Source organism: Besnoitia besnoiti, assembly GCF_002563875.1.
Source record: "Besnoitia besnoiti strain Bb-Ger1 chromosome Unknown contig00007, whole genome shotgun sequence".
NCBI classification, from domain to species: Eukaryota; Apicomplexa; class Conoidasida; order Eucoccidiorida; family Sarcocystidae; genus Besnoitia; species Besnoitia besnoiti.
This window is the reverse complement of record NW_021703915.1, coordinates 2,762,408-2,786,921: the sequence shown is the minus strand read 5'-3', so window position 1 is coordinate 2,786,921 and position 24,514 is coordinate 2,762,408. Positions and strand designations below refer to the sequence as shown.

Below are 24,514 nucleotides of genomic sequence, written 5' to 3'. Positions count from 1 at the left end.
GCTTCAGAGCGGCCAGTTCGACAGCTCCCAACGGCTCACAAGCTGGAAGAAGAGTCAATTCTTCTCACGCGACGTCGCGAGCTTTCCATGCGGAAGGACGGCCATCGACGCGAGACCCACAAGACTCAGACCGCGATAACTTCAGTCACGATTCTGAATGCTGTTGTCTGCGATGTCTCAGTGAAAAGACGCTGTTGATGGCGCAGCTATGCAGATCGACGTCCATGCCACGCTCGGTGATAGAACACAGTCCTCACGAAAGTGCTTGGGAAAAAGATGGATGGGAAAAGTCTCGTCGATTTCCTCGCGACATCGAAGCTCTGCCGCCTTCTCTACGTTTCACGCTGCCCACTTTGTCCTGCGTCCCAGACGAAGCGGCGCTCTCATGGAAACCGGGCGAGGAACTCCTGCAACAGCTATCCGCCGCCGAAGAGTCTCCTCACGTTTGATTGCCTCCAATAGAGCCTTAATGGATATGCATTTTTTGCGTTAGCTCGACTCAGAGTTCACTCCGTTTTCTGGTGCCGCCGGTACGCTCTCCTGATTTCTTGGAGGGTGCAGGCATCGACTACTGGTAATTGTGGAAAACTGACAAAGTGGAGCATGCCTTCTGTCGGCGGCTGTGAGTACGGCGTTATAAGAGGAGGCACCTAGTTATGTGTCTCGTTCAAAAAACGCCGTGAGGCTGCCCGAGAAAGACGTCAAGCAATTGCATTACACTAGATATTAGACAAGTGTGCTCTGGCGCCTTCAGGAGGGCTCCACCACACAGTGCGTGACTCTCCAGACCCGAGATGCGCCCAACTGGCGAGGCTCTATCTTGGGCCCGGCGTGCCTAAAGGGCCTGTCTCTGTGTGGACATCGCGCATGCGTCCTATATATGGGTTGTGTCTGTTATCCGGATAAGACCACGTAGACGAGTTTAGCACGGAGGAAACAAAACTCGCTGTTCACAGAAAAGGCTGCCGGACGGGCAGCCTGAGGCAGGGTGCGTCCAGATTCCCCGGTCCTGGTCCACGGGCGCCTCTGTGGAATTCAGGCATACAAGTGCCGCAGTTTTGCAGGATCGGAAAGCAGAATCCACACTTTTCGAAAGCGAAGACAGGAGGGTGAGAGTGATCACGGTGGATGGCTTTTCTAAGCTTCCAGCTGCTTGGGAAGGCTCTGCAGACGCCGCTGAACGAGACAGCGCGTGGGGGTCCATCTGAACCACGTGAATGGCGTGTGACAGATTCGAACAAGGAAGGAAAAGTCTGAGATGCTCGGGTGTAAACATCGGCTCAAGGGCGGTTGCTATATCGGGCCAGGTCGTTCTTGGTGTACGCCCCAGCGTCCTGGCCTTCCGGAAGAGGGATGCCACCTATTTTGTGCGTTCGCAGCGAGAGGGGGAGGGGTGAACTCTAACACGTTTTGTGTATACGATAGAAGACGGAAACACATGTCGTCGCATGACCGCTGGGCGAGGGTAAGCCTTACGCGTCTTCCTGAGAGAGAGTAAGGATACGATGATCTGATTCTTTCCCACATGCCACCTAGCGCGCCTACAACTTGAGAGAGGCACAATCTTGTTGCGCGTGGTCTGCTAAGAAAAACGCCTGCTTCATGCTATCAAATAGGAGTGCCAACTGTCCGGTTCTCTGTATGTTTCGATTTCCCTACGTAATCGCCACGTCATTGACAAATAATCCATCGCAAGTTGATGCATTACCGAGGAAAACTCCCCCTTGCGTGCATTTACCACCCCTGAGCCAGGGCGCAGCTTCTGACGAAGATGTGAGTGAATCCTTACCCCAAGCAGGGTATGTATAAAGCCACTACTGAGCTACCTTGTGCGCACCAACGGAAAGGCACAACGCCACAAAAGCACCACGAAGTGTTTACGACAAGATATCTTTCCGATACATCCACACTTATACAAGACGCGTACGAATTACAAAGGAAATGCCGAATCAGCGAAAAACTCACTTCCTTGGCGGGCACGTAGTGTACCTGGGGTTGCCTCCGCAGAGCGGTTTGACGGGTTGAACAGTGAAGGCCGCAAGCGACAACTGACGAGTTCACGAAGCCACTCTCCGGAACAGCTTGACTATCCACCGAGCCAACAACCAATTGACAGGATACGGGGAAACGCATCGTCACTCACGGTAATCCACCGAAGAGTCTCTCTTCCGGAGAGCACATGTGCTCCACGGACTCAAGCAGAGCTCCCAGGTAACGTCGCTTCTGTTGCATTATCAACTGTTGCGTGCGATTGCTTTCTCCGCACCTCCTACTTTCTTGCTTTGCTTCTGAACCTTCCGGGTTTTACTCTTGTCGCAGCTGCGCCGTTTCAGTTCTTCTCGAATTTCTGTCTCGAGTTCTTGCCGTTCCTTCTCCGCGACCTCCCGCCGCTGCTGAAGAACAGCTTCGTGAGCCGCGCTGGGCGCCATTTTCATCTGTGGCAAAAGATGCTCCTTGGCGGACGCGCACACATGATTGCTGGTGTACAGTCCCAGGAAACGCCGGCACTGAGCCGCTGTCCACTGGAATACATTGGTCTTCGTGTCTCTGCTCATCTTCTGCGAAGACATCACACATCACAGCAGTCCAGGAAAAGGACAACCGTGAAGATACATATATAGAGATTGTAATGGCTCTGCAGTTGCCGCCCTGCGTACCATATCATGGCATACCTGCCACGCGCCTGCACTGAAGACGCACCGGGAAGCGGACCCACATGAACACGTAACGTCCAAACAAATCACGCATTCATTTGTTTCGCCGAATGAACCCTGTCGCATAGGTTATTTTCCTCCAAAAATGAATGTTAGGTTTTTTCGACGTCACATGTTTATAGAATAGAAGCGTAGGCGGCGAATCTCAAGCGAAATACACCAGCCACTGTACGCTCAGGACTACGTACGCAGACAGGCTCCCGTTCGGCCGCAGACTTCCTCGAAAGAACCCACCTCGCAGTCGTCCCCAAATTTGGCGAACAGCTTGTTCATGATGATGAGTTGCTGCTCGTTGAGTCTGCAAGAGAACCGCACAGACTTACTGCAAACAACTCATGTCTCCCTGAAGGAGAAGCGCATTTACGCAGCGAAACACGAGAGTCATGTTGTCGTAGGGAACACATCGTGATAGGTGCGTTGCGCGCCGTCTAGTGCCACCGTTCCTGATTTGTCCCGAAAAAAGGCGTTCACTTGCAGACATGTGCACACAACTCTCAGTAAGTGCAGCTCGGAAAATAGCGAGGCGCCCTATCTCGGATCGATCTGCGTGAGTGGCTACGGTTCAGGTTGCACCCGCACGGAATCGAAGCGTCCGACCGAGGCAGATCTTCAAGCAGTACACGAAGCGGGTGGCGGCGTGTACTTTCTTTCATCGGACTCGGCAACTGACGCTACACAAAAACTGGCCCCCCGGTCCTCGAAAAGGCAGGTATGCAGCGCAGACAGAGCGGCGAAAATGCGGCGAATGCATGAGAAGGGCATGTCATTCGTCGCAGGAACCAGTATTCTGATGGTGCCTCTCATTCAGAGACAGCGCTCGGTGCTTGCGCGGGCGCGCCTACCAGAACAGGATTACAGCCGACGCTCACGGAGCCCAACAGCAGTTCACAAGCTTACTTCTTCGCCTCGCTAGGTCGCAGAAGATCTTCATCCTTTGCAAGCCGGTGTTCGAAGTCTTGCAATGTAAACTTTGCGATATTCTTTTTAAGGCTCTCCTGGTTGTTCCACTTGGATCGCATTACTTCATCGTGCATCTGCTTCTTCAGGTCCCTGTATTGACGTCTGCTGTTTTTGGGGCACCGACGCACCGCGCGGTGTGTCTTCTTACGCGTTTTCTTCATCTTGCGAAACAAGATAGACGACTACACGCAGGAACGCGTAGCAGAAATGTATCTCGTTCAATGCCTAGAGGTGCGGTGCACAACGTGATTGCTAGGGCACCTTAGCGTAGAAGAAAAGACCCCAGCAACAGACGCATACAGCATGCCAACCCTGCTTGGCAAACTAAGTCGATGAGAAAGGAGATAGCCGCTGCAAAGGCTTCTTTATTTCCCACAGAATATTCGACTAGAGGCCCAAGGACGGCCTTGAAGGGTAAAAGCAAGACCTTGCCCGCTTGGTAGCGGAACAGCCCTTCCAAAAAAGGCGTGGACACGAGGCTATAAAGGCCTCCGTACCGTCACAGAGCAGTAGGCCATCAGTGTGGGGCAGACAACCAAAATGAAGACGGAAGACTAACCGGCCGGCACGAGAGCTGCCTCAGTCTGTTGGCGTCTGTCGCTGGGCCTGGCAGCCGTCCGTTACTCAAGCTCTGTCCTCGTGACAGCCGGCAGCCGCTGCTTTTCCAGCGTTGGAGTCATCCACAGGCTCGTAAGTCCGACGATAATAAGTACAGTCCGTACAATTCACCGTGTCAAGTAACAGAGTCACATGTCCAAGTTCGCAAAGCTTTCTCGCATGCAAAATGCATGAGTAGTAGTCAGCGTGCGAGAGAAATGTTGCCGCACGCTTAACGGATCGGCGAGAACCACATGCAGCTGTGGTAAGGGAGCGAAATCAAGCCAAATAGTTTCATGCGTCAAGCATGAGAGAGATTCGAGCCCAACTGCGAACAATCGGGCACAAAAAATGAAGTATCATGTACGTGTACTATCGACGGTCGAGAAACGCCGTGCTGTACAACGGCGCCTCGCGTGACAGAGGAACGAGGGGTACCGAAACAAGCAAGACTTTTCCAGCAGGGGAACGAAACGGGTGCAGGCAATGTTTGAGTGCTCGACGGCAAAGTGCGTGGACGTAGCACATCTGGATAATAAGGCGAAGCCACCCCGGACGGGCGTTGACTGACCACGCATTAGAGAACAATACCTGCGCCACGTGTTCATATGCAAAAAGGAACGGTAATTGATATGTCTAGCTCGCCGACGCCAAGATGTCTTATCATTGGCAGCTACCGAGTGCACTCTGCTAGAAACGTGGTGGAACCCCCGAACACGCGGGCACCTCTTTGTGAGAGATCGGCAGATGCGCCTCGCATTTTCAGCTGCAGCCGATGCCCGTGTTTACACAACATGATTGGCTCTTCTGGCGAACCTCGCGCAGGGGCTTCACGTGTCATCCTCCGTTGGCGCCGTTGTGTGAGTCGTTGGGCAAGTCCAGACGTGCCAACAGAGTCCGGATCTTGTGCACGTCGTGATAAATCAGTTCCAAGCACCCAGACTGTCAGCAGAACTGGAGACCGCCTCTTTGCCTCTTGCTTCCTCCCTTTTCTTCTCATACACCATTCCTGTAGAAGTTACTGAAGAATCATCGCCCATTTCGTGCTACCGCATGCCCTACCTTACGGCAAGATCGCAGGACGACAACGGCAGCATTTCGCGAGAATTATCCGCCTGACTACAACAGTCTTCCTTAAATCATCGCCTTGCGTCCCTCCCCGTTGACTCGTTGGGTACAGGAGGTGTAGTGTGGCATCCACTACATGCGAAAACACCGAGAGTGCATTCCCCGTGCATCGGCGTCGCTGGCGCCTCTATCTCCCTCCGGATGATAATGAGGGTTCCGCATCCAGGCATTCTGTTCATCTAGGGGTATATTTATCTTAAAGGCTTGTTACCGCCAGATGTCCAGCACAAGAATTGCCTCGAAGAGGCCTGCTGCTGCACTCCCCTGCTGTCCCCTCGCCACGCGCAAGACGGGCACATCGATGATGCCCCCATGCATAATTTGTTTTATCGTTGGCAGAAAACTCGCCGTTATTGGACCAATTGTTGCACAAAACCGCTTTTCGGAGCTACGCCACTTCAACTTCCGTCGCCACGGGCTCGTCGTCACTCCGATAGCAGAGGGACATTCGTATTCCGTACTCGTATTTGCAACACATAGGGAGGTAGTCTGCTGGATAGCGCGCTGTCAGCGCCGATGATGTTGCTAGCCAGAAACCGTTGCCTTCCGACACAGACGAATACCTAGTTATCCTCGCATATGGCTTCACTACTACTGCCGCGCTATGATGTTCCATCGTTTGCTGTGATGGTATACATACGAGCCAACGGCCACGTATGATGGAGCGCTGACGGAAGCAAGATAGGATAGTAAATATTTTGGAAAGGATGGGAACGATGAAAAACTTAAAGGAGCCGAAACCGCCCGTTTTCAAAGCTTGGCCTGCCTCACCAGGGAACCACAGCCGCTGTTGTCAGTGGAGTCACGGTACGACCACAAGCCCCTCTGATGGCACTGTAACGGTGCGGCGGCATCCTGTCCCCTTTTCTGGTGTACCGGAAGGAGGCACGTAGTGAAAAATAAACTCGTCGCTGTTTGGCAGGATCCTGGCACTCACCAGTTTGAGCCGGTGGCGTGTACCGGCTGCGTGACACCACATGCATGCACCCGACAGATGCAGCTGTCCCCCCTGCCAACAGTGATAATTTTGTCTTGGAACTCCTCGTTCGTTCGAACGTTTTTCAGGCCATTCGTTTGGTGAGAGCATCGTTTGGATTACTTCACACTTTGCGCCGTGCCGGCTTTTACGCTTTCTCTACGTCTTACTTGACTCAGCCACCTGGTGGATATTCGAAGGCGTCTCTCGCCCTGTGTTCGTGCTGTCGGCCTCGCTGACGTTTAGAAAAAACGCCTTTCTCGAACCTGTTACCTCAAAATGTCGTATGGGAGCGGAACTGTGGTGCTGCCCATTGCGCGGCGCGTTTTTATCGGGGCCTTGGTCGGTATTTATACCTACACGGCCATCGATGTCGTGCTGATTCCCGGATACTCTCAGCTCATGCAACGATGGAAAAAGGTGCGTTTCAATTTCACACGGTGACAGTTCTAGACACACCCACACGATTGGCCTAATATCCGGGCGTGCCATTTATTTGTTTCAAAAGGCCGTCCGATGCACGCGGCCACACGGGTAGAACGCGGCTTTTAGGAGACGAATGCAAGGTTCTTGCTACTCTGCGGACTGATCTCTATAGGAGTATCCGGGACTGAGTGTCGCGGGCTCACCTCCCTCATGTGTGTTTATTTGTTGCTGATGCCATATGTTGTAGACTGGTCCATCAAGACTGCACTTCACCGTCATGAACATCACATCACGGTGCCACTAGTTCTGACGATGCTGCCACTGTACCAAGTTAAACCAGTTCTCTGGCATTTGGGGGGGGGAGGGGGAAAGAGGGCGGGAACGGGTCGAGGAGGAAGTCACACTTCTCGACTGCAGACGACTTGGAAGGATTACCTCGGTACGCTTCTTTGTTGTTCGCGGTGCACATGCTCTCAGGGTTCTTCGGCGGAGGCATCAGGTGCGCGGCACTGAGAGGAGCTCGAAAAGAGCAGCACATCACCATTTCCACAGTATGGCAGCAGCAGACGGATGTCAGCTCCCTTTTCGAAGAATAACTCTGCCTCCCCCCGCGGAAAATGTATGTGCTTGTGGGCTGGACTGGAGAAGTGGCACTCACTTTCGTCACCCGATGATGGTGCTGAGACAGTGGTGTCGTGGGGAATGATCGTGTCCGTGTTCGTGAACTGCAAACTGTCCAGTTCAGTGCCCTACCCCGTTTGGAGTGCCCCTGACTGCTGCAAGGCCAGAAAACACTAGCAGCTGTTCCAGTCTCCTGCTGGTAAGACCCGAGGTCGTTCCTGCAGGGATTGCACGCATGTCACAGCTGGCTTCGGACAGTCCCTTCCCGGTTAGTTGCATAGTTCCATGCATGGTACAAACAATTCAACTACGCTCAGCTGATGCCGCTGGGTCGCACCGGCTCTCAACATTAGGGCGGTTATTCTAGAAAGAGAACTGCGTCAACACAAGAGAAAGCAACCCTCATGTTCCGCCCCATAGCGGCGACATGCTTCAACGCTTGCAGGGTAGAACAGTTGCGCTAGTTATGTTGACCATCTTGATCAGGTCACGCATTCGCGCTCTACGTCTATTTCGTGCCCGTGCTGCTAATTTGCGTCCGCCACTATTCGCCGTCTGTCGCCGAGTGACGATGAGAAGAGTGTAACCTCGTGCAGCGTCTGCGGAGCGCTCCCAACAACGTGAGTACCGGTAGCTTACTGCTTTCTACTGACACCGAGGGTGTGTTAGACTACGTCTCTACTGTGGAGAATTGCCTGCTGCAGCTCCAGCAGCCTTGTGTTTTTGCCCTCCGGCGCGGTGATGGTGTTGCCGAGAGTACAGGGTACTCTGTTTTCGAGGCCGACTTTGGTTTGGTCACAAGAGTGCAGTTCGGCGGTTGCGCATTGATGCTGTGCTTCTCCGACGCGTACGCTAGGTCCACAGGCGCGAGTGGTTCCGAGTGCTGAGGAACATTCTCGTGTAGCAGCGAAAAAGCCGAAAGAACCCACGCTACCTACGAAGCCAGGGGTTTTCTGAGACCCGAGTTAGGTGTGGCATCTCAGTTGTGAACCGAACCCTGTAATAACTAGTCACTGCGCAGTGGCTGGCACACGGGCACAAGATGCTCACTCTGTTAGTATCCCGGAAACTGTGGCTCCATGTTGTGTCAATTTGGAGCAGGTACACCTTCATATCGAGTTCTCGCACTACTCTGGAGTAGGCAAGTATTTTCGAAGTGTGAATATGGGGGTCTATGAACCCACTCCCTGCCTTACATCAACGGTTTAGTGTAGCCTTTCCGATTTTGCATGCATCGCAAGCTTCCCGGCATCCAGATGCTTTTTGTACGTCACGTATACACCACCTGATCTGCGAGAGCTTTTTTGCCCCAGGTTTTTTGCTATTGGGGGGCTGAGGATTTTCGCCTCCACAAACTCTCCAGTCAATACCGCTCAGCAAATGACGCGCACGCGGATACCGTTTGATGTCGCATCAACGTCTGAACCTCTTCCCAGGCTAAGCGTCCACTAGCACTCTTCGTTTGGAAGGTTTCGGTCACCTCCGCGTGTGTGCGAGTGACGTCTCCAGTCTGTTTGCTAGTGCCGCAACATGGAATCCAAGCAATCTGAAGACGCTGGCGGCGGCCAGAACCCGTCGCCGGCGGACGACAAGAAAGCTGGAGACTGGCTCCTCGGAGCATGCCGGGGAGAAGAAACAGTTTACGTTCACGGGGGCACCGAACCGGATCCCCTTACTGGTGCCATTCTACCGCCGATTTATCAAAGCACGACGTTCGTTCAAGAGAGTGTTGAGAACTACATGAACAAAGGATTTTCTTATTCGCGAACTGCTAACCCGACGGTGCTCTGTTTAGAACGGAAAATTGCCGAACTCGAGAGTGGCTTTGGCGCGTGCTGTTTCGCTACAGGCATGGCAGCAACTGTCACGGTGAGTCTCTTTTGCTAGCACTCTCTGGAATATACCCATATTTAGTGTTTTCCCGAAAGCACGCTGGCACAATGGAACTTCGTTTAATAATTATATATCAAAACGAGGGCATGTAAACCAGTCTGACCACACCGCTCCTCAACGAGTTGTGCTTCAAGTGTGCCGCTCTTCGAAGGCAGACTGTTTATGCAACAACATCGTGGTGTGGTTTCCTGCCACGTTTGGAACTCTGGGAATACAGGGGTTTCCCAGACTCTATCACAAAGAAAGCGAAGCCCACCCTGCGCCTGCACTCTCCCGTAACAGTTTTCCCAGATAGCAAATCACGAAACCGCAATGCTGTCTTTTTTTCTCACAAACTCCCGATCTCGTGCATGGTGGTGTCATGGTAGAAAGCCATGGATCATCCCAGCTCTAGAGCCTTCGGCAGTCCGCATAGCACACTGTGAAAGCAGGGGCAACGCAGTTGATTGTGTAACACGAAGCCATGTCAGACCTGGTATTCGTGACGGCGTACTTTGCGCACAGCGCCTGAAGGTGCCTGTTATCTTGGTGTGAATCAGGTTTTCAGTGCCTTTTTATCGCCCGGTGACCACTGCCTCGTCACCAACTGTTCCTACGGAGGGACGAACCGTTGCGCGCGGCTGCACTTTTCCAAGTACAACATTGATTTCGAGTTCATAGATTTCCGTGACCCATCCAACATCGACAGGGCGATTCGCCCTGCAACAAAGCTTGTTTTCTCAGAGTCGCCTTGTAACCCAACTCTGTACCTCGCTGACGTCGAGGCGATCAGCAAAATATGTAAAGCTAGGAAGATCTTGCATGTGTGCGACAGCACGTTCGCTACGCCCTACATGATGCGGCCCCTGGAACTCGGTGCTGATATTGTTGTTCAATCCACTACCAAGTATTACGATGGCCACAATTGTACACTTGGAGGCGCGGTTATATCCTCGTCAAAAGATATTCATGAAAAAATATTTTTTCTTCGGAATGTGCTGGGGAACACCATGAGCGCGCAAACCGCCTTCTACACGTTGCTCACGGTGAAGACGCTGGCCGTTCGTGTAGAGAAGCAGAGTGCAAATGCCCAACGGATTGCGGAGTTTCTGAGCAAGCATCCGAAGGTCGAACGCGTTATATATCCAGGCCTGCCTTCATTCCCCCAGAGGGAGCTCGCCCTCAAGCAACACAAACACGTCCACGGTGGCATGCTAGCGTTTGAGGTCAAGGGAGGTGCAGATGCAGGTACGGGCCGTTTCCGTTCCTACCCTCACACCTGGCATGGTGCGTTCCGAGGTCCTGAACGGTTCTGGCGTACTTCACAAGCTTGCCCTTTGCCCGCGGCGGCCCGAGAGCTGCCAAACTCATTTGGGGCAGAGATTTTTGTTGGTGTTACTCGTTGCGGAGACAGTCACAAGGAGCATTCAATATAACATGAAACACACGTCGGAAGAAGTATGCAAAAGCAAACTGTCCTCGGTCATATAGGTACTGTTCCTCCGCTTTGTTCTCTCTCCTCGCAACCGTTGAAATTGGTGAAGTGGGTGAAGGTCGGGGAGCACAGAACAGGCCTCTATGATCTACCTCAACAACGTGGATATGCTAGTACCGGGAGGCGTTCAGAGGGACCAGTGTGAAAGTAACTCGGAATCGCGAAGCGACAGGCTAAGCTGAAGAGGTGTAACATCTCACACTTAATCACGGTGTAATACACCCACATGATGCTGCAAGAACTCTGTTGTACTCTGACTTTTTCGTTAACCCGAAATTCATGAGCACAATCCCCCGTTCACACCATGACTGTCACTGTGTGTATTCGTCGTAACAGGGATCAGGCTCATGAATCATGCCCCGCGCCCCTGGTCTTTATGCGAGAATCTAGGCGCGTGCGAATCAATCATCACTTGCCCTGCCGTTTTCACACATGCAAACATGCTCCGAGAGGATCGACTGAAGGTCGGAATTACCGACGGATTCATTCGCGTTTCCGTGGGAATCGAGGATGTCAGAGATCTTATTCAAGGACTGGACTACGCCCTCACCAAAGTGTAACTGTTTATGCCCGCCGCCCTCTCAGCTTGTACAGCCACGCGCGACCCGCGTACTGATCTTCTGGCAGTTCCTCTGGTGATATAATAGCAGTCTCTGGAATCGCTCACCACCGGCGGGAAGCCGCGCCCGGGCGCGCAGCAGCGGAAAATGACCGCCTAGGGGGTAGCCAGTGGACATCCTTCTTGGCGTTCACTACGCCTGTGACATCCCCGTTTTCGTTCTTGATGATGAAGGCAAGCGCCTCCTCAGTCATTCCAGTGACTTCACGGACTATGCACTACTGTCAGCGCACTGACCAAGGCCACGCAGCACCGCCTGGGCAGGCCGCAGCGGAGACTGACAGTACCTCTTCTGGCTGTTGGTTCATTCGTCATGCACGTGTGAGCTTTTAGTGGCATCCGGAGGCAGTGGAAACAGCAACAACGGAAAATACTGTGCGTTTCGAAAGCCAGTTCCTCTCGACATTTCATATTGCTTGCGGAATGTAGCGATGTTCGTTTTTGCGTCACACCGGTGGTGTTGGACGCTGACAATTCCTCCAGGCGGAATTACACTGACAGTGGCAATGGATTCCCACCCGCATTTCGCGTCTACCTCTCGAGTCACTGCCGCACAGCTCGCGGTCGCGCCGGACGCCTGACAGCCGCTTTGCTGCTCAGCATCCTCGCCACCACCTGGGTTCGACGACACCGAACACCGTCATGAATGTCCTCCTCAGCTGATACATCCAGAGCTAGAGCACTCATGGCTGACGCTGACATATTCACGTCCATATGTTTCACGGTTCTGGTACCTTGGGCCTTTTCCTTCGAGCTGACCGCGGAGCCGCCTGAAGTGCTGCATTGTCCGAAAAAACGAAACGCGGATTCTTTCGTGTTGAACAGTGACGTCGAAATCTTACTCGAATGCCCTAGATCTAACAAACCACTTCCTCGGAATAAAGCGCGGCTACTTTGGCAAATTGAGTCGAAAGCAGGAGTCTCGAGTTTCAGAACAGGGAAAGCGGAACTGTGCCGTTCATCCGCTTCGCTCATGCCTCCTCTGCCCGCGACACTGAAGGACGTACGACGCGCCAGCCCGGAAGACGACTGCTGGCAGTCTCTTGTCCAGAAAGGAAACGCGAAAAAAGGAGCACTCTGCAGCTCCGTCCTGTCTCTCCATATTTTTCGCCTTTTTTCTGCAGCGTTATGCCTGCTCGCATGCGATGCATCAGGAGGGCATGGATGAAAACCGCCTCCTTCCCTGAGAAGGTAAAACACAACCAGGACAGCACCGGAACTCATCTTGCCATGCATGATACGCCACACTGGTATTACCGTTATTGAGCCTCTGCGTGCCGTAAGGATCTAAAAGTACGATATTTCTGTCGGGACTGGCAAACCGAAGGCATAATCGAGTTCCAACGAGCTTACCATTCTCAACCTCCAGCCGCAAAGGAAACAACGAAAAAGACGGATCGCACAGACACCCACACAGCTCACACGCCTAAGAGCAATCGCGCTTCAGACATGCCAGCGACGCACAGAGTTTACGAGGACTACGCGCTTCTTGCTACTGCCTCGCTGGCGACGCACACCCGTCACACTGGCAGTTTGTTTCGCATTCACACGCTTCTTGCGCGTGCCCGCTGCTGTGTCCCCCTTGCACCCTCATGCAACACAGACAACCCACCGGGACTTACCCTAGCATGATCGTGTCGATGCGCTTCAGGAGGTGGCTGGAAACGGCTACAGAGCCGCCGACGAGGCAGAGGATCTGCACATAAGCGAGAAGCCATTCATCAAAACAGATAACACGGTAAATCCGTCTTATCGCGCCCAACCGTGTAATGTAGATGCTACTGTCGAACGCACGGAAGGCTCAGATCCACGGGCAGCTTTTTCACACAGGTGGGTACCGCCGCTTCACGGGAACCTTCTTGGGCTTTCGCTTACCTTGTGCGCACGCCTGTCTACGCGCATGACGACAGCGTAGCACACGCACGTGAAATCCTCCTTCGCTTCCACGATCTTTAGGGAGCCCTTCCCTTCTCGTCTTGGATCTGAAGCTGGTAGTGCCATCATTCTGCTCGACTCTGCCAGAGTTCCATTGGCTGTGCGCTTGAAATTCTTGCGCTCTCCCTCACGTGCGCTACTAATAGCGAGAGCGATCGTCATTGTCGGGAGACAGTTTAAAATCTGGTGGAGCACACATACAGAGGACACGCAATAAGTTTTCTATACATACGGGTATTCCTCTAGAAGTGTCTCAGTCAGAACCTCGCACAAGGCGGGACCGAGCAGCAAAGGCAGTCAGAAGCATGACTGGGAAGATGCAGACGCCCAAAACAGTGCTCAGTTATGTCAAGGATATAGCTAGGTGGAGCGACAGCTGAAGCTTCACAGCGCACGAATAGGACGCAGGCACTACAGACAAAGTAACAGCGAGGCAGCTACGTGGAGTACCGTATTATAATACACGAGAGGGTAGCTATTGCGAACCCCTGCAGAACAAGGACGGGATGACGGAAAAGGATTCCAACAGAAAGTGAGGATAGAGCACAAGTAATCAGCGAGTACCTTCTCTGTCGCAGACGCCGAGCAACCATCTGGAAGCGCTCTTCCTCCCACATCTCCTTCCTGACAAGCTACACCTTCAAACTCGTGCACTCGTAGGGCGACTTTTACTTTCGCCAGGGAAAGCCAAATCCACCTCCTCGCTTTGCCGGCAGGTGAACTGAAGCATCCCGATTTCCCGACTCGAGAAAGTTTGGGCGGACGCTCCCCCCCAAAGCGATGACAGAGTGAAGAAGGAAAGCACTCAGTTCCACCAGCAGCGAAACTGACCCCTTCTGTGTCGCTTGTCTCGCCGGCAAACGGCGCACAACATGGAGAGCTCAGCAGCCGCACTCCCGCTTGCGCAGGCTGCGGTCTTCGCGCCACTTTCTCCCCGTTAGTTTCGCGCCACTCGCCAGAATCGGCGCCCTCCCGCTGCTCGCGTCCTTCGTGCTCTGACGGGGCAGACGGATTGGCAGCCGGCAAGCCCTGCGCGGCTACCCCTCGAGACGGGCTGCCTTCGCTTTCGCCCTGGACAGTTGCGAAAGGCACACAGAGTCCCTCCCAGGAAAAGCGCGGACAAAAGTCTCGAAGAAAAAGAAGCCGCGAACTGGGAATGAAGTGGGCGACGAAGCGCAGCCACCGCAGCTCCGCAGGCGACGGGGCAGGAGGAGGATCGAAGGGATCCACCCACGGGGAGGCCTCGGCAAAGCTCGAGGGCGAACTCTGGAACCCGGCAGAAGCTGGAATACAAGAAACCGCCTCCTGAGGTCGGAGACCGTATGGAGCAGACGTGTGAGAACGCGGACTCTCAGCGCACCAGGTGCGACACTGGAAAGGACACTGAGGCATTGGTGCGAGGGGCGTGCCTGCGTCTACGGTGTCTCCGCTTGCGTTACAGACGACACACGCCTGGACGGCGGGGGCACCTCTCTTGAGTTGAGGCGCTATCTCTGCCTCTGCCACCTTGTCTTCAACGTTGTCTCTCTCCTTTTTCACCCCTTCCTGCGTTCCGCATCTCCTGTCTTCTTCCAGTCGCCTTGAGGCGTTACACTCGTTCATCCCCTCGGGCTCTGTATCTGTCTCTCTCTTTGCCGCTTGCTCGGAGCCCTCACTCTCCGTCTTCCCGATCGTTTCCTCTCCTGACCCCATCGGTTCCTCGCTTGCTTCTCCTTTTTCCTCGTCGTCGTCACGCGGGTCCAGACTCGCACGGGGTCCGTTCCTTACGGCTGCTTCTTGCACCTCCACGTCTCCGCTACCTTGCCCTGTTGCCTGCGGCTGCAGTTCGCTGCAGGCCACCCCCCGTTTTACCTCTCGTTTTCTGTCCGCTCCGCTTCGTTCCTTACGTCCTTCTCGCTTTCTCTGTTCCTCGTCGCCTGCGTTTGACAAATCTATTCTATCTCTCGATTCTACCGCCCCGTCATTCACCTCCACCTCTTCGGTTTTGGAGTCCATCTTCGTCTCCACGCGTGCCGCTTCCTGTGTCTCCTCTCCTCGGTCTTTCCGCCCCTCTGCAGGGAACCCGTTGTTTCCCCCATCCCCCTCATCTTGGCGGCGCTGCGCAGCTTCGCGTTCCTGTGCGCTCAACTTCTCCGCTGGCGCGCCGCCTCCGTGCCCAGTCTCTTCGCTGTGTTCCTTTCCTGCTTCCGCTTCCGCCGTTTTGATGTCCTCTTTGCCTCTCTCGTCTCCCGCGTCCCCCAGACTTGTGACTCGACCTCCGGGAAGTAGCGCCGCCGTTCTTTCCGCGGCGGGCTCCTCCGCCTCCTCCTCCGACGAATCAGAGACAATTTCGTCGTAGACGCGCCGGCACTGTCTCTGTTTGGCGGCCTTCAGCTGCGTGCCTGCGGCAGGCGGCGCCGCCTCGAGAAGACAGACGCGCACGGGGCTCTCCGCGCCTGCGGGGACTGGCTGCAACAGAGCCCGCGACAGGCCCGCCTCCGGGTGCGACCACGAAGAAGGAGGCGAGGCCGAAGACTGAGGGCGCGGGTCGGGCAGAGACGCGGTGTGGGGCCCGCAGGGCGAATAAACAGGCGGCAGCCCCCAGTCGGCGGACTGCGACACACGCTGCATGTACGCCACATGCTGCTTGAAGCTAGGAAGAGAGAAAAGATGCATGCCACAGTCGCACGCCTCTGCGTCAAAGAGAGGGTGAGCTGCGAGCGGCCTGCAACCCAAACATGCAGAAACACAGACCAGACTCACGAGTTAACCGCGCATGCAACAAAGAGAGTAACAAACACTCCCCCCGCCGTCGCGGCGCCTACATCGAAACAGAACACACAGAATCCAGCGCGAGACGCGGCCCACGCGCGCCGCCGCCACCCCAGTCGACACTGCTCCTCCTTCGGTGCGTGTTCCATCGTTCCATCGGCTCGCTGCAGACTTACGAAGCATCAGGGTATTTGACCCGTTGAAGGCACTGCAGAAGTTTGGGAATACTGAGCCTGGAGCCCGCCGTGGAACGACCGGTTTCCAAATCCTCGTCACCTCGCTGGTTTGCACGGTCCTCTTCTCTGCGTCCCCGCTGCCAGGACGAAGGCCCCCCGCGCGCCTCGTCTAACCCCTTGCCTGCCTCCGTTGTGCGTCGTTGCCTCTCCTCCACGTGCGCTGCGTCCTTCGCAGCCCCGCAGAGCACACACACGTGGCGCTGAGCAGCCGCATGCGCCGCCACGGCGGCTCCATCTCCGCCGCCCCACAGAGGACCAAAAGACGCTCCTGCGGGGCACCCGCTTCCCGTCTGCGGCCGCTCGGCGGTGCCGGGCTGATCGCCCACAGGAAAGTGCACGTACGGGCACGCGACCAGCCGCGGCGGGTCGGTGAGTCGAAAAGGAGCCGGAAGCAAGAACGAAGAGGCGGCGGCCCACGAGGAAGGGGCGCGGGAAGCCCGCCGCGACGAAGAGAGAGCTTCGCGAGGATGCAAGAGAACGCGATGCGCGAACGCGCCAGGGAATGCGAGAGACGAGACTCGATGCAGGCAGGGCGACAGCGTGGAGGTGACGCAGGCCGCTGCTGAGGCGGAAGACGGCATGCACACGGACGCTGCGGGCGGCGCAGCCGGGGCCGCACGCGGATGAGATGGAGCCGGCAAGCAGGAGGACGAGCAAGCTGGGGAAGGCAGCGACATCAACGAAGGGATGGGCTCTGCACGCACAGAGGAGGAGAACGCAGGCGACGGCATCAAAGAGGAAGAAGTGGTAGGCTCATCGCCAACTGGAGAATCCACAGCTCATTTCTCCCGACGGCAGCAGCAAGCAAATGCCCCGCCGTGCTGCCTCGTCGTTTCCGGCTTCCTGCTATCTCGCAGCAATCGGGGTTTTTCGCTCACCAAAAACTGCTCTCGCTACGCTAGCGCCTTCCTTCATTTCACTACTGGAGGCCCCCGGCTGGCTATAGTGTCTGTCGTGCTGCGCACGCATGCATTCGCCGCTCGTTTCCGTAGCTGTCGCGCTTTCTTTCTCTTCGCGTTTATCACGCTCAGTCCCGTCGCAGCCGTTCTGCATGTCTGGCAGTGCTGGGATACAGCGCCCTGTCGTCTCGGGGTGCTTCGACGCAGGTAGGTTCTCCGTTTGCTGGCCGCGTTGCGCCACCGGCTTGTCGTCTCGTCGCATCCGCTTGTGCGGCATCTCGGCGGTGGAACGCTCCTTCGCGGCGATCGGCTGCCCCTGGAATTTTCGCTGTTCATCGCTCGTCTTCTCCCTCGTAGATCTCCCTCTCTTCGCTCCCTCCTTCCCCCTGGCGGGTGCGTCGTTTTCCGTCATCATCTCGGCCTCGGAACGCTCAGGCTCGCCGCCTAGCCGCTTCGCCTCTCCGTGTCTCCTCGCGACCGACGGTCGGAGTGCGTCGTCTTCCTTCTTCAAGCCGTCGGAGAACTGCACGCATGCGCTGGCGCGACTCATCGCCCGAATCGAAGCGAGCAGATGTTCGCCGAGGCCCTCAGCCCAGCCTGCAGTGTTCACGATGAGCGGGAGACAGAGAGAAGCACCCTCGCCCGGCGCGTGTGCAGCGCCATCTTTCTGCCTCCTTTTCTGTGCTGCGCTCTGCGCCAGAGCGCCTCCCTCAACCGAGAGGTCCAGAGACCCACAAGGGGCGCGGGACCCGCCCCCGGGGTCCGAGTCCGTGACTCTTTCGCCCCGGCCGCCCGGCGCAGCACGGTTGGATGCGTCTCCGTCTACAGTGCCGCCTTCAGGCGACGGGAAAGCGCCGGCGCAAGAAAGGGCCGGCGCAGACCAGCAAGGCGGAGAGGAGGGGAGATCCTGCAAGGCCGAAGGCGCGGCGGAGGGGGCGACTGACGCGGGGGAGCTTGCCGACGAACCGGGAAGTGGTGAGTCGGAAGGAGAATAATGGCACACAGGGAGACAGTCAGAAGAAGCGGGACAAGACAGAGCCGGGAGACGGGAGGACAGGGCAGACGCAGGCGAACCGGCCGGGGCGGATAGAGGCGAAGCGGCTGAATCGAGACACGACGCGCCTGGTGGAGCGCGTGGCCGCTGCTTTCTGGCTGCGTTTTGACGGTAGGTGGATATGCACCGATCGATGCATCGAAGGTACAAATGAGGGGCTGATTTGGGCGTGATATCCCCGAAGAAAATGTTTTCGAGTAGCTTGTTCTTCAGACTCTGCGTTCTGGAAGGGACCTGCCCAGGTGGAGCGATCTCCTCAGGAGGGCGCTTGTCCAGTGGCGCCGTGTCCAACGTGTCAACGAGTGCATGCGGCGGCGTCAAGACGGGTTCGCCGACCTAAGAAAAGAGGCCACGACGAAAAACAAATTCATCAGACACGCGAGAGTACAAAGTCACTCGTCCCAGATCTCCGAGCCACAAAAAGTAGGCAGTGGCAACAGTGGGAGACAGGAACATGTGGCTAGACTCCTCTCTTCAGAAAACGTGTCTTTTGCAGAGTCAAACAGCACAGAACTCGCTTGGTCAACTGCTCTGAAAAATTTCACCAAAATCGTCCGGCATGCCATCGGTTCCATAGTGTAGTGGTTAGCACCCTGGACTTTGAATCCAGTAACCCGGGTTCGAGTCCCGGTGGGACCTTGTTCCTCCTTCTGTTGCCTGCTTGTGGGAGAAAACAACGACGCCGTGCAGCACGAACCACGCGCCGACGTCCAGACCCACCACGATCAACTGAGGGTCATGCATCCATATAAATATATGCATATATAGGTACATATATATATGTGATATATATGCATACGCGAAGACCGCAAGGCTCGACCTACGGCCTCAGCACTCCCTGCGTGGAGGTACGGTGTCACTATATCGCTGTTGCCTGCGTAGAGTAATAATTCGCCAATGAAGACGCGCACATATACAGGTCTCGACACTTAAATGTGCTCAAGACTCGGCTGCCTCTGCGGACAGCTACAACTGGTCGATATTTCCTTCCAGACGCAGTTAGCGTGGCGGCCGACTCGGCTTTTCAAGAGCAACAAAAGAATTCGACAGAAGCAGAAGGCAGCATCTGCCGAGCTGGTTCGCGAGCTACAGACGAACAGATACAACGCCGCACTCACCTCCAGCAGCGACACGCACCCCGGCAGCGTGAACGTCGGCTGCCCCACATCGGCCTCCAAGTACGCGACCTGGAAGTGGAAAAAGCAGACAGACGCAACACACACAAACGAGTCCCTCACAAGGCGCCACGCGCGATGAAGGGAACCGTAAAACCTACAGCCTTCACCAGAGCTGCGACGCCGAAACCCGAACTCCTAAAGCGTGCCCGCCACCTTTGCGCTCTGTGTCCGCGGCGGCCGCGGGCAGACGTGACGTCCCCAGGTGAACTGAGAAATCTTAATGGGCAAAGAACGTCGTGCCCATCGCACTGCCATCACACGCAGGTACGAGTGCGTCATGCGTGACCGAGATACGTACGCGGAGCAGGCTTCCAGTGATACGTGTGGGCAATCGGGGCTGTGAGGGCTCGCCAAGCGCGGCATATCAAAAGCATGCGGAAAGCACACCTGCTTATCCACAGTGGGACTTTCGCCAAGCATGGAAGAAGAGCCTATGCCTGTGCGTCCAGGCACAACGGACCTCAGGGTACACGAGATGTGTACTTGGAGGAACAGCGAAAACGTACCCGGGGAAAGAAGTTGAGGAGGAAATTGATCAGAAAACAGGAAAACGTGGACTTCCCGACGCCCTTGCAGCCCCACAGCACGACAGCAGGGAACCGTGACTCCCCCCGGGGGCACCGCCCGTAGGCCGCTGCATCTCAGACAGAAATCCGAGGGTACAACTATACACCAAGACCGTTCTCTTCCAGCCACACACGCTGGTCGACACAGCCAACCTCCGAGAGAGCCACTAATGGGAACACAGCTCTGAAACCAAGGCTTCTGTGAGTCCGACGCTCGGTGCGACACATACACATATACATACCGTACACAAAGACCAACACCTTTCGCACCTCACATCCGCTATGCACACGGAAGAAAGATGAAACAGGGATTCCCGTACGCGAACCTTCCTCCTCTGTCTGGATCCGCTGCGGAAGCGCTGTCTCCTCCTCCGCATCGACGCATGCATCCACCGCTCAAATCCGAGCTCTTCGGGGTCGCAGACACAAGAACTATGGGCTCCGCGGACACGTGACAGCGATCCCAACTCGCAGCCCATGTGTGTACAGCTCCTTCTGTCGGCAGTTGCTTCGCTCACTTGTTTCGCGGCACTCCGCTGGGCGGGCGTGGAGGCACGCCGCGCAGAAAAGCTGGCCGCTAGTCTCTGAAAAGGAAAACCGCGACGCCGCTTGCCTCTCTCCGCAGCGCACGAAGATCTGCAGCACTTCGTGCGCGACGTACCGCCTGCGAGCGGCGCAGAGATAAGAGACGCGCAGAGCTGAAACTGCCTCACCAAGGGAGAGGCCCCTGCCATGCATGTGCAGCGCCCCGTTTCTGAGGCTGGGCGACAGCAAGCGCTCAGCAGCCTGAAGGCCGCATGCCTTCCACCCAGCACCCGCAGCATCGCAGCTTGTCTGCCCCACAGCTCCTCGCGCACGGTCGGTGCGAAGGCCCTCGACGCTCTCATGAAACCTCGAAGAGACGCGGCACTACCAGCTCACCAGGAGGGAGGAATGATCTCGAGGGGGCGGTAGAGGCAGGCGGAGGCTGGCGGCTCGAGAGCTGAGTGAATGGAGATGCGCCCGCGCGCAGTGCCAACTTCGGCGAAGCAAAGCACGACAGGGTAGCGCTGGTGGGTTTCAAACGCACACAACACACAGACAGCTTCGAGGCGAGTCAATAGTCCGCACGGAGCGCGGGCGACCCCCCCGTGCATAGACAGACGCCTCCCTGCGCGCTGGACGATCCAGCAGTCCTTCCGCCGCAACCCAGAGCAGAGCCCTAGACGTCCGCCACACTTTGCCAAAACAGTGAAACGCGCGCACCAGGAGCAGCTGCGCTACTGCTCACCACACACCCAGTCAGCACCGGCCGAAACGAAGTCTCTCTGTCTCCAGGCAGAGCACGCCGCCCGCGGCGTGCAGCGCCCCAACTGTCCCGCCTTCTGCGGGCGGACAGTGCAGCGAAAAAGTGTCATGGGCCCACTCTAACAGCCTTTCCGGTTGAGGCATGGTTGGCGTGAACCGACCAAACTGATGCGAGCAAAGCGAACGTTGCGTTCCGCGACCTACCCTCCTCGGAAATGCTCGAAGAAGCTCCCCGATCTCCGCCGACGCGATCGCCTCAGACTGGAGCCTATCATCCACCTGCAGCAGACGCCGAAGCGCCGGCGCGACCGCGATGGGCGCCGGACGCTCGCGACCCTCAGCCGCACAGCTTGGACTGGAGCCGGAGGCGCCGCTCCGCAGGAGACTTCGAGGAAGTCTGCAAAGGATGAGAAGACAGAAAGCGACCGCAGCGATCCAGAGACTATACCGTGTAGGATTCTCCGAATACGCTCCCGTCAAAAGATGTCTGCACCCTCAACCAAGTGAACAGATGAGAAAGACGAGACAGCGATCAGCCGATGCAGCAGCTAGGTTGCTTGGCAGTCATACTTCCACGCGTAGGCTTGAGAAAACTGTTTTGTTTCGAGTCCAGTCTTCTGTGGACTCGTCTGAACCCGAAAGCTCGGGCAGAAACGTATTGGAATCCCTGAGTGCCGTGCTCGGACCTGCCTTCATACCGGTCGATGGATGCACTGAAAAGGCTGGATACTGCATCGGCGTCGCCTCCTGTGAAGTCGACGAACTGCCTTTCGAGAGGCAGGCATGCGCAATTCCGAGGCGCGTGCCTTCTGTCCCGCCGCTTCTCTTCGCTTCCAGTTAGGATTCGCGGGGCTGCGTCATCCGCGCAAGTCTCTCCTCCGTTCTCGGCGTGCAATGAAATGCGCTGGCTGTCCCCACCTCGCGACGCCTTCTGGGCCCTTTCGCACTCTCGGTGATTCACTCCCTTAAAATCGCCCTTCTTCGCACAGGCCTTCCGGAAGCGAGCCGACGCCGCCCCCGGCGGACCGACCGCGAGAATTCGCACCATGGGGCTCCAAAAGGGACAGGCGATGAGCCGGTAAATTCCGCTCGGCGCGAACAGGTGCCCGCGAACCTCTGCGCAGCCTCTGAGAAACACAGATGCGAGAAGCACAGTTCACAAAGAGACAAGGAACAGCCACAGTGAGGAGCACCACCTCTGCTGGCGCGCATGTCCTACTTTGCAGCCAAGGCCAAAGACTGCGACCCCACGGGAGGCGCATCATGACCTCACTCGCCCTCAACGCAGCGCTGCGAAATGCAGCCTGACAGCCTCAATCAGAGGCCCCCACAGCGCGAAGCGGCCTACTCTGAAAACAGAAAACGGGATACACTCTCGTAGGATCCAGAGTTCTCCTTCTCTTTCGGGGCGCTAGCCCTAGACCGTACACAAACAGACGGGCAGCGGAGGGAGGAGACGGAGCGCAGAGTGGCGTGTCAGGAGCCACGCACACAGTGAAAAGAGCCGACGCGAGCGAATTCTTCGACTTCGAAGAGATGAGAGATCTACAGAGGCGGCGCCAGGGCGGCTCTGAGTGCGGCGGATGAATCGCCACAAGCTGGAACCCGAGGGACGTCGCCACTCCCGGCAGTTCCGTGCGCTCTAACCGCAGCGAGATGCGGAGACGAGGCCCGACGCACTCCGCAGTCTCACTCTGGGCGCGGCAGAGCGTGGACGGGAGAGGGACAACTGGATAAGAAGAGTGGCAAAATACATTACCTGAGGACCCGGAACCAGACGGCGGAGTCCACGCGCACCCACTCTCCTCGAGCCAGGGGGAGTATGTACTCCCTAAACCGAGGCGAGGAGGAGATGGAGGCGCCAGTCGGACTCGCTGCCCACGCAGAACACGCAGTATCAGACGACTGAGACGGCCCTTTGCTTGGGGAGCAGGTCTGCGGCGGATGCGAGGGTGCCGCCGCATCCTGGGAGACAGAGGTAGAACAAGAATCATGGAAAAGCGCGACTTGTCTCCTTTTCGGTTCGGAGATGCCGTCGTCTGGAGACACTGCGCCTGAACTTGAAGCGCATGGCAGCTCCCGAAGCGGCTGCGACGAAGGAGAAGACGAGCCCGGTGGTCCGCAGGAGGGCGAAGAGAGCGAGGCGCAGACGGGACGCGACGGCGACAAAGATCCGCCTTCGCATGCGCGACAGTGTGGTGAAGAAGAGGAAACCATGGGAGAGGGAGGAGACGAAGGCGGACCCGAAGAGGATGTTGCGAAGGCCGGCGAAGAGGTCGGCGGTTCAGACGGAGGCGACGAAGGCGGCGAAGCAGAGCCAGAGCGCCTCCAGCAGCCAGCAGGTGACGACTGACCCGCACCCTTCTCTCTTTCTGGTCCCGGATCGCCAGTCTCGCGCATGCAGTCCGCGGAAAAGACAGCGGCGCCAAAGCGGGAGTCCCCCGGCGTCTCCACTTCCTCACAGAACGCCAGAAGCTCTTCAGGTGTCTCTTGCGAGTCGATTGCTGATGGCAACTCGGCCGGTGCGACACCTCCTTTTGCACCCTCACTGGCTCCACGCTGCGCTTCGGCCTCCTCCGTGGCGGCGGCGCCTCCACTCTCATCGCCTGGAATGTGTGTGTCTGCGTTGGGCTGCCGACGCGCTTCCTCGCTCCTGTCGCTCCCATTTTCTGAAGCAGACAGCGACGCAGACAACCCTTCGAGGAGGGTTTGCCTCTCGCGGACCGACGTGTGCGAAAAACCGCTCCCGGATTCTCCTCTTGCTCTTCTCATCTCCAATGTATCGACAGTCGGTACCAAACGAGGCGGCGAGAAAATGAGACCGCGCTTGGCGGGCTCGGAGATGGACTGTTTGGCCGTGCTGCGCGCCGCGGAGTTTTCCGGCGGTGTCGCCCCACGTGTCTCCTCTTCTGCGTAGCTGCTCTCGCCTCCTCTGCATCCAGGCTGACGGCTGAGGCCTCCGCCGTCAGCGAGCTTGCCCCCGGCGGGACGTTTCTGGTCTGCACGTGCGACGCACGCCCCGTGGAGGTGCGGAACCCGAGGAAAAGCGACATCCGCTCCATGGTAGAGTTCCGCGTGCTGGATCTCGCGACATCTGAGTCGCCAACAGCGATATCCGCAGGGCGCCTCCCACGGAGCCGAGTCCCCCCACGACCGGGAGTGAGTCATTTCGCTACTCTGTCGAAACAGAGCAGCGCTCT

At 56.6% G+C, this 24,514-nt stretch overlaps 5 protein-coding genes and 1 non-coding gene across 6 annotated transcripts; 3 read left to right on the top strand and 3 right to left on the bottom strand.

Moving 5' to 3' along the window:
* Positions 1-2,234: 2,234 nt before the first annotated feature.
* Positions 2,235-3,835, bottom strand: BESB_073970 (uncharacterized protein; the record flags this gene model as incomplete). Its single annotated transcript, XM_029365770.1, has 3 exons — positions 2,235-2,558; positions 2,949-3,012; positions 3,612-3,835. The coding sequence occupies 3 exons, from the start codon at positions 3,833-3,835 to the stop codon at positions 2,235-2,237; spliced, it is 612 nt and encodes a 203-aa protein (XP_029218254.1).
* A 2,819-nt stretch (positions 3,836-6,654) lies between these two features.
* On the top strand, positions 6,655-7,991 carry BESB_073960 (uncharacterized protein; the record flags this gene model as incomplete). The annotated part of the gene is made up of 3 exons (XM_029365769.1): positions 6,655-6,795; positions 7,279-7,300; positions 7,909-7,991. 3 exons carry the CDS (start codon positions 6,655-6,657, stop codon positions 7,989-7,991), a joined length of 246 nt encoding a protein of 81 aa, XP_029218253.1.
* A 961-nt stretch (positions 7,992-8,952) lies between these two features.
* On the top strand, positions 8,953-11,349 carry BESB_073950 (putative cystathione gamma lyase; the record flags this gene model as incomplete). Its single annotated transcript, XM_029365768.1, has 3 exons — positions 8,953-9,291; positions 9,855-10,542; positions 11,126-11,349. 3 exons carry the CDS (start codon positions 8,953-8,955, stop codon positions 11,347-11,349), a joined length of 1,251 nt encoding a protein of 416 aa, XP_029218252.1.
* A 602-nt stretch (positions 11,350-11,951) lies between these two features.
* Positions 11,952-15,998, bottom strand: BESB_073940 (uncharacterized protein; the record flags this gene model as incomplete). Its single annotated transcript, XM_029365767.1, has 4 exons — positions 11,952-12,186; positions 13,031-13,104; positions 13,284-13,526; positions 13,908-15,998. The coding sequence occupies 4 exons, from the start codon at positions 15,996-15,998 to the stop codon at positions 11,952-11,954; spliced, it is 2,643 nt and encodes an 880-aa protein (XP_029218251.1).
* A 268-nt stretch (positions 15,999-16,266) lies between these two features.
* On the bottom strand, positions 16,267-24,482 carry BESB_073930 (uncharacterized protein; the record flags this gene model as incomplete). Its single annotated transcript, XM_029365766.1, has 9 exons — positions 16,267-17,024; positions 17,209-18,619; positions 19,402-19,470; positions 19,968-20,095; positions 20,546-20,691; positions 20,949-21,076; positions 21,519-21,711; positions 22,013-22,441; positions 23,074-24,482. 9 exons carry the CDS (start codon positions 24,480-24,482, stop codon positions 16,267-16,269), a joined length of 4,671 nt encoding a protein of 1,556 aa, XP_029218250.1.
* On the top strand, positions 18,851-18,922 carry BESB_075660. The gene has a single exon. It is a non-coding gene; the product is annotated as a tRNA-Gln (tRNA).
* Positions 24,483-24,514: the final 32 nt, after the last annotated feature.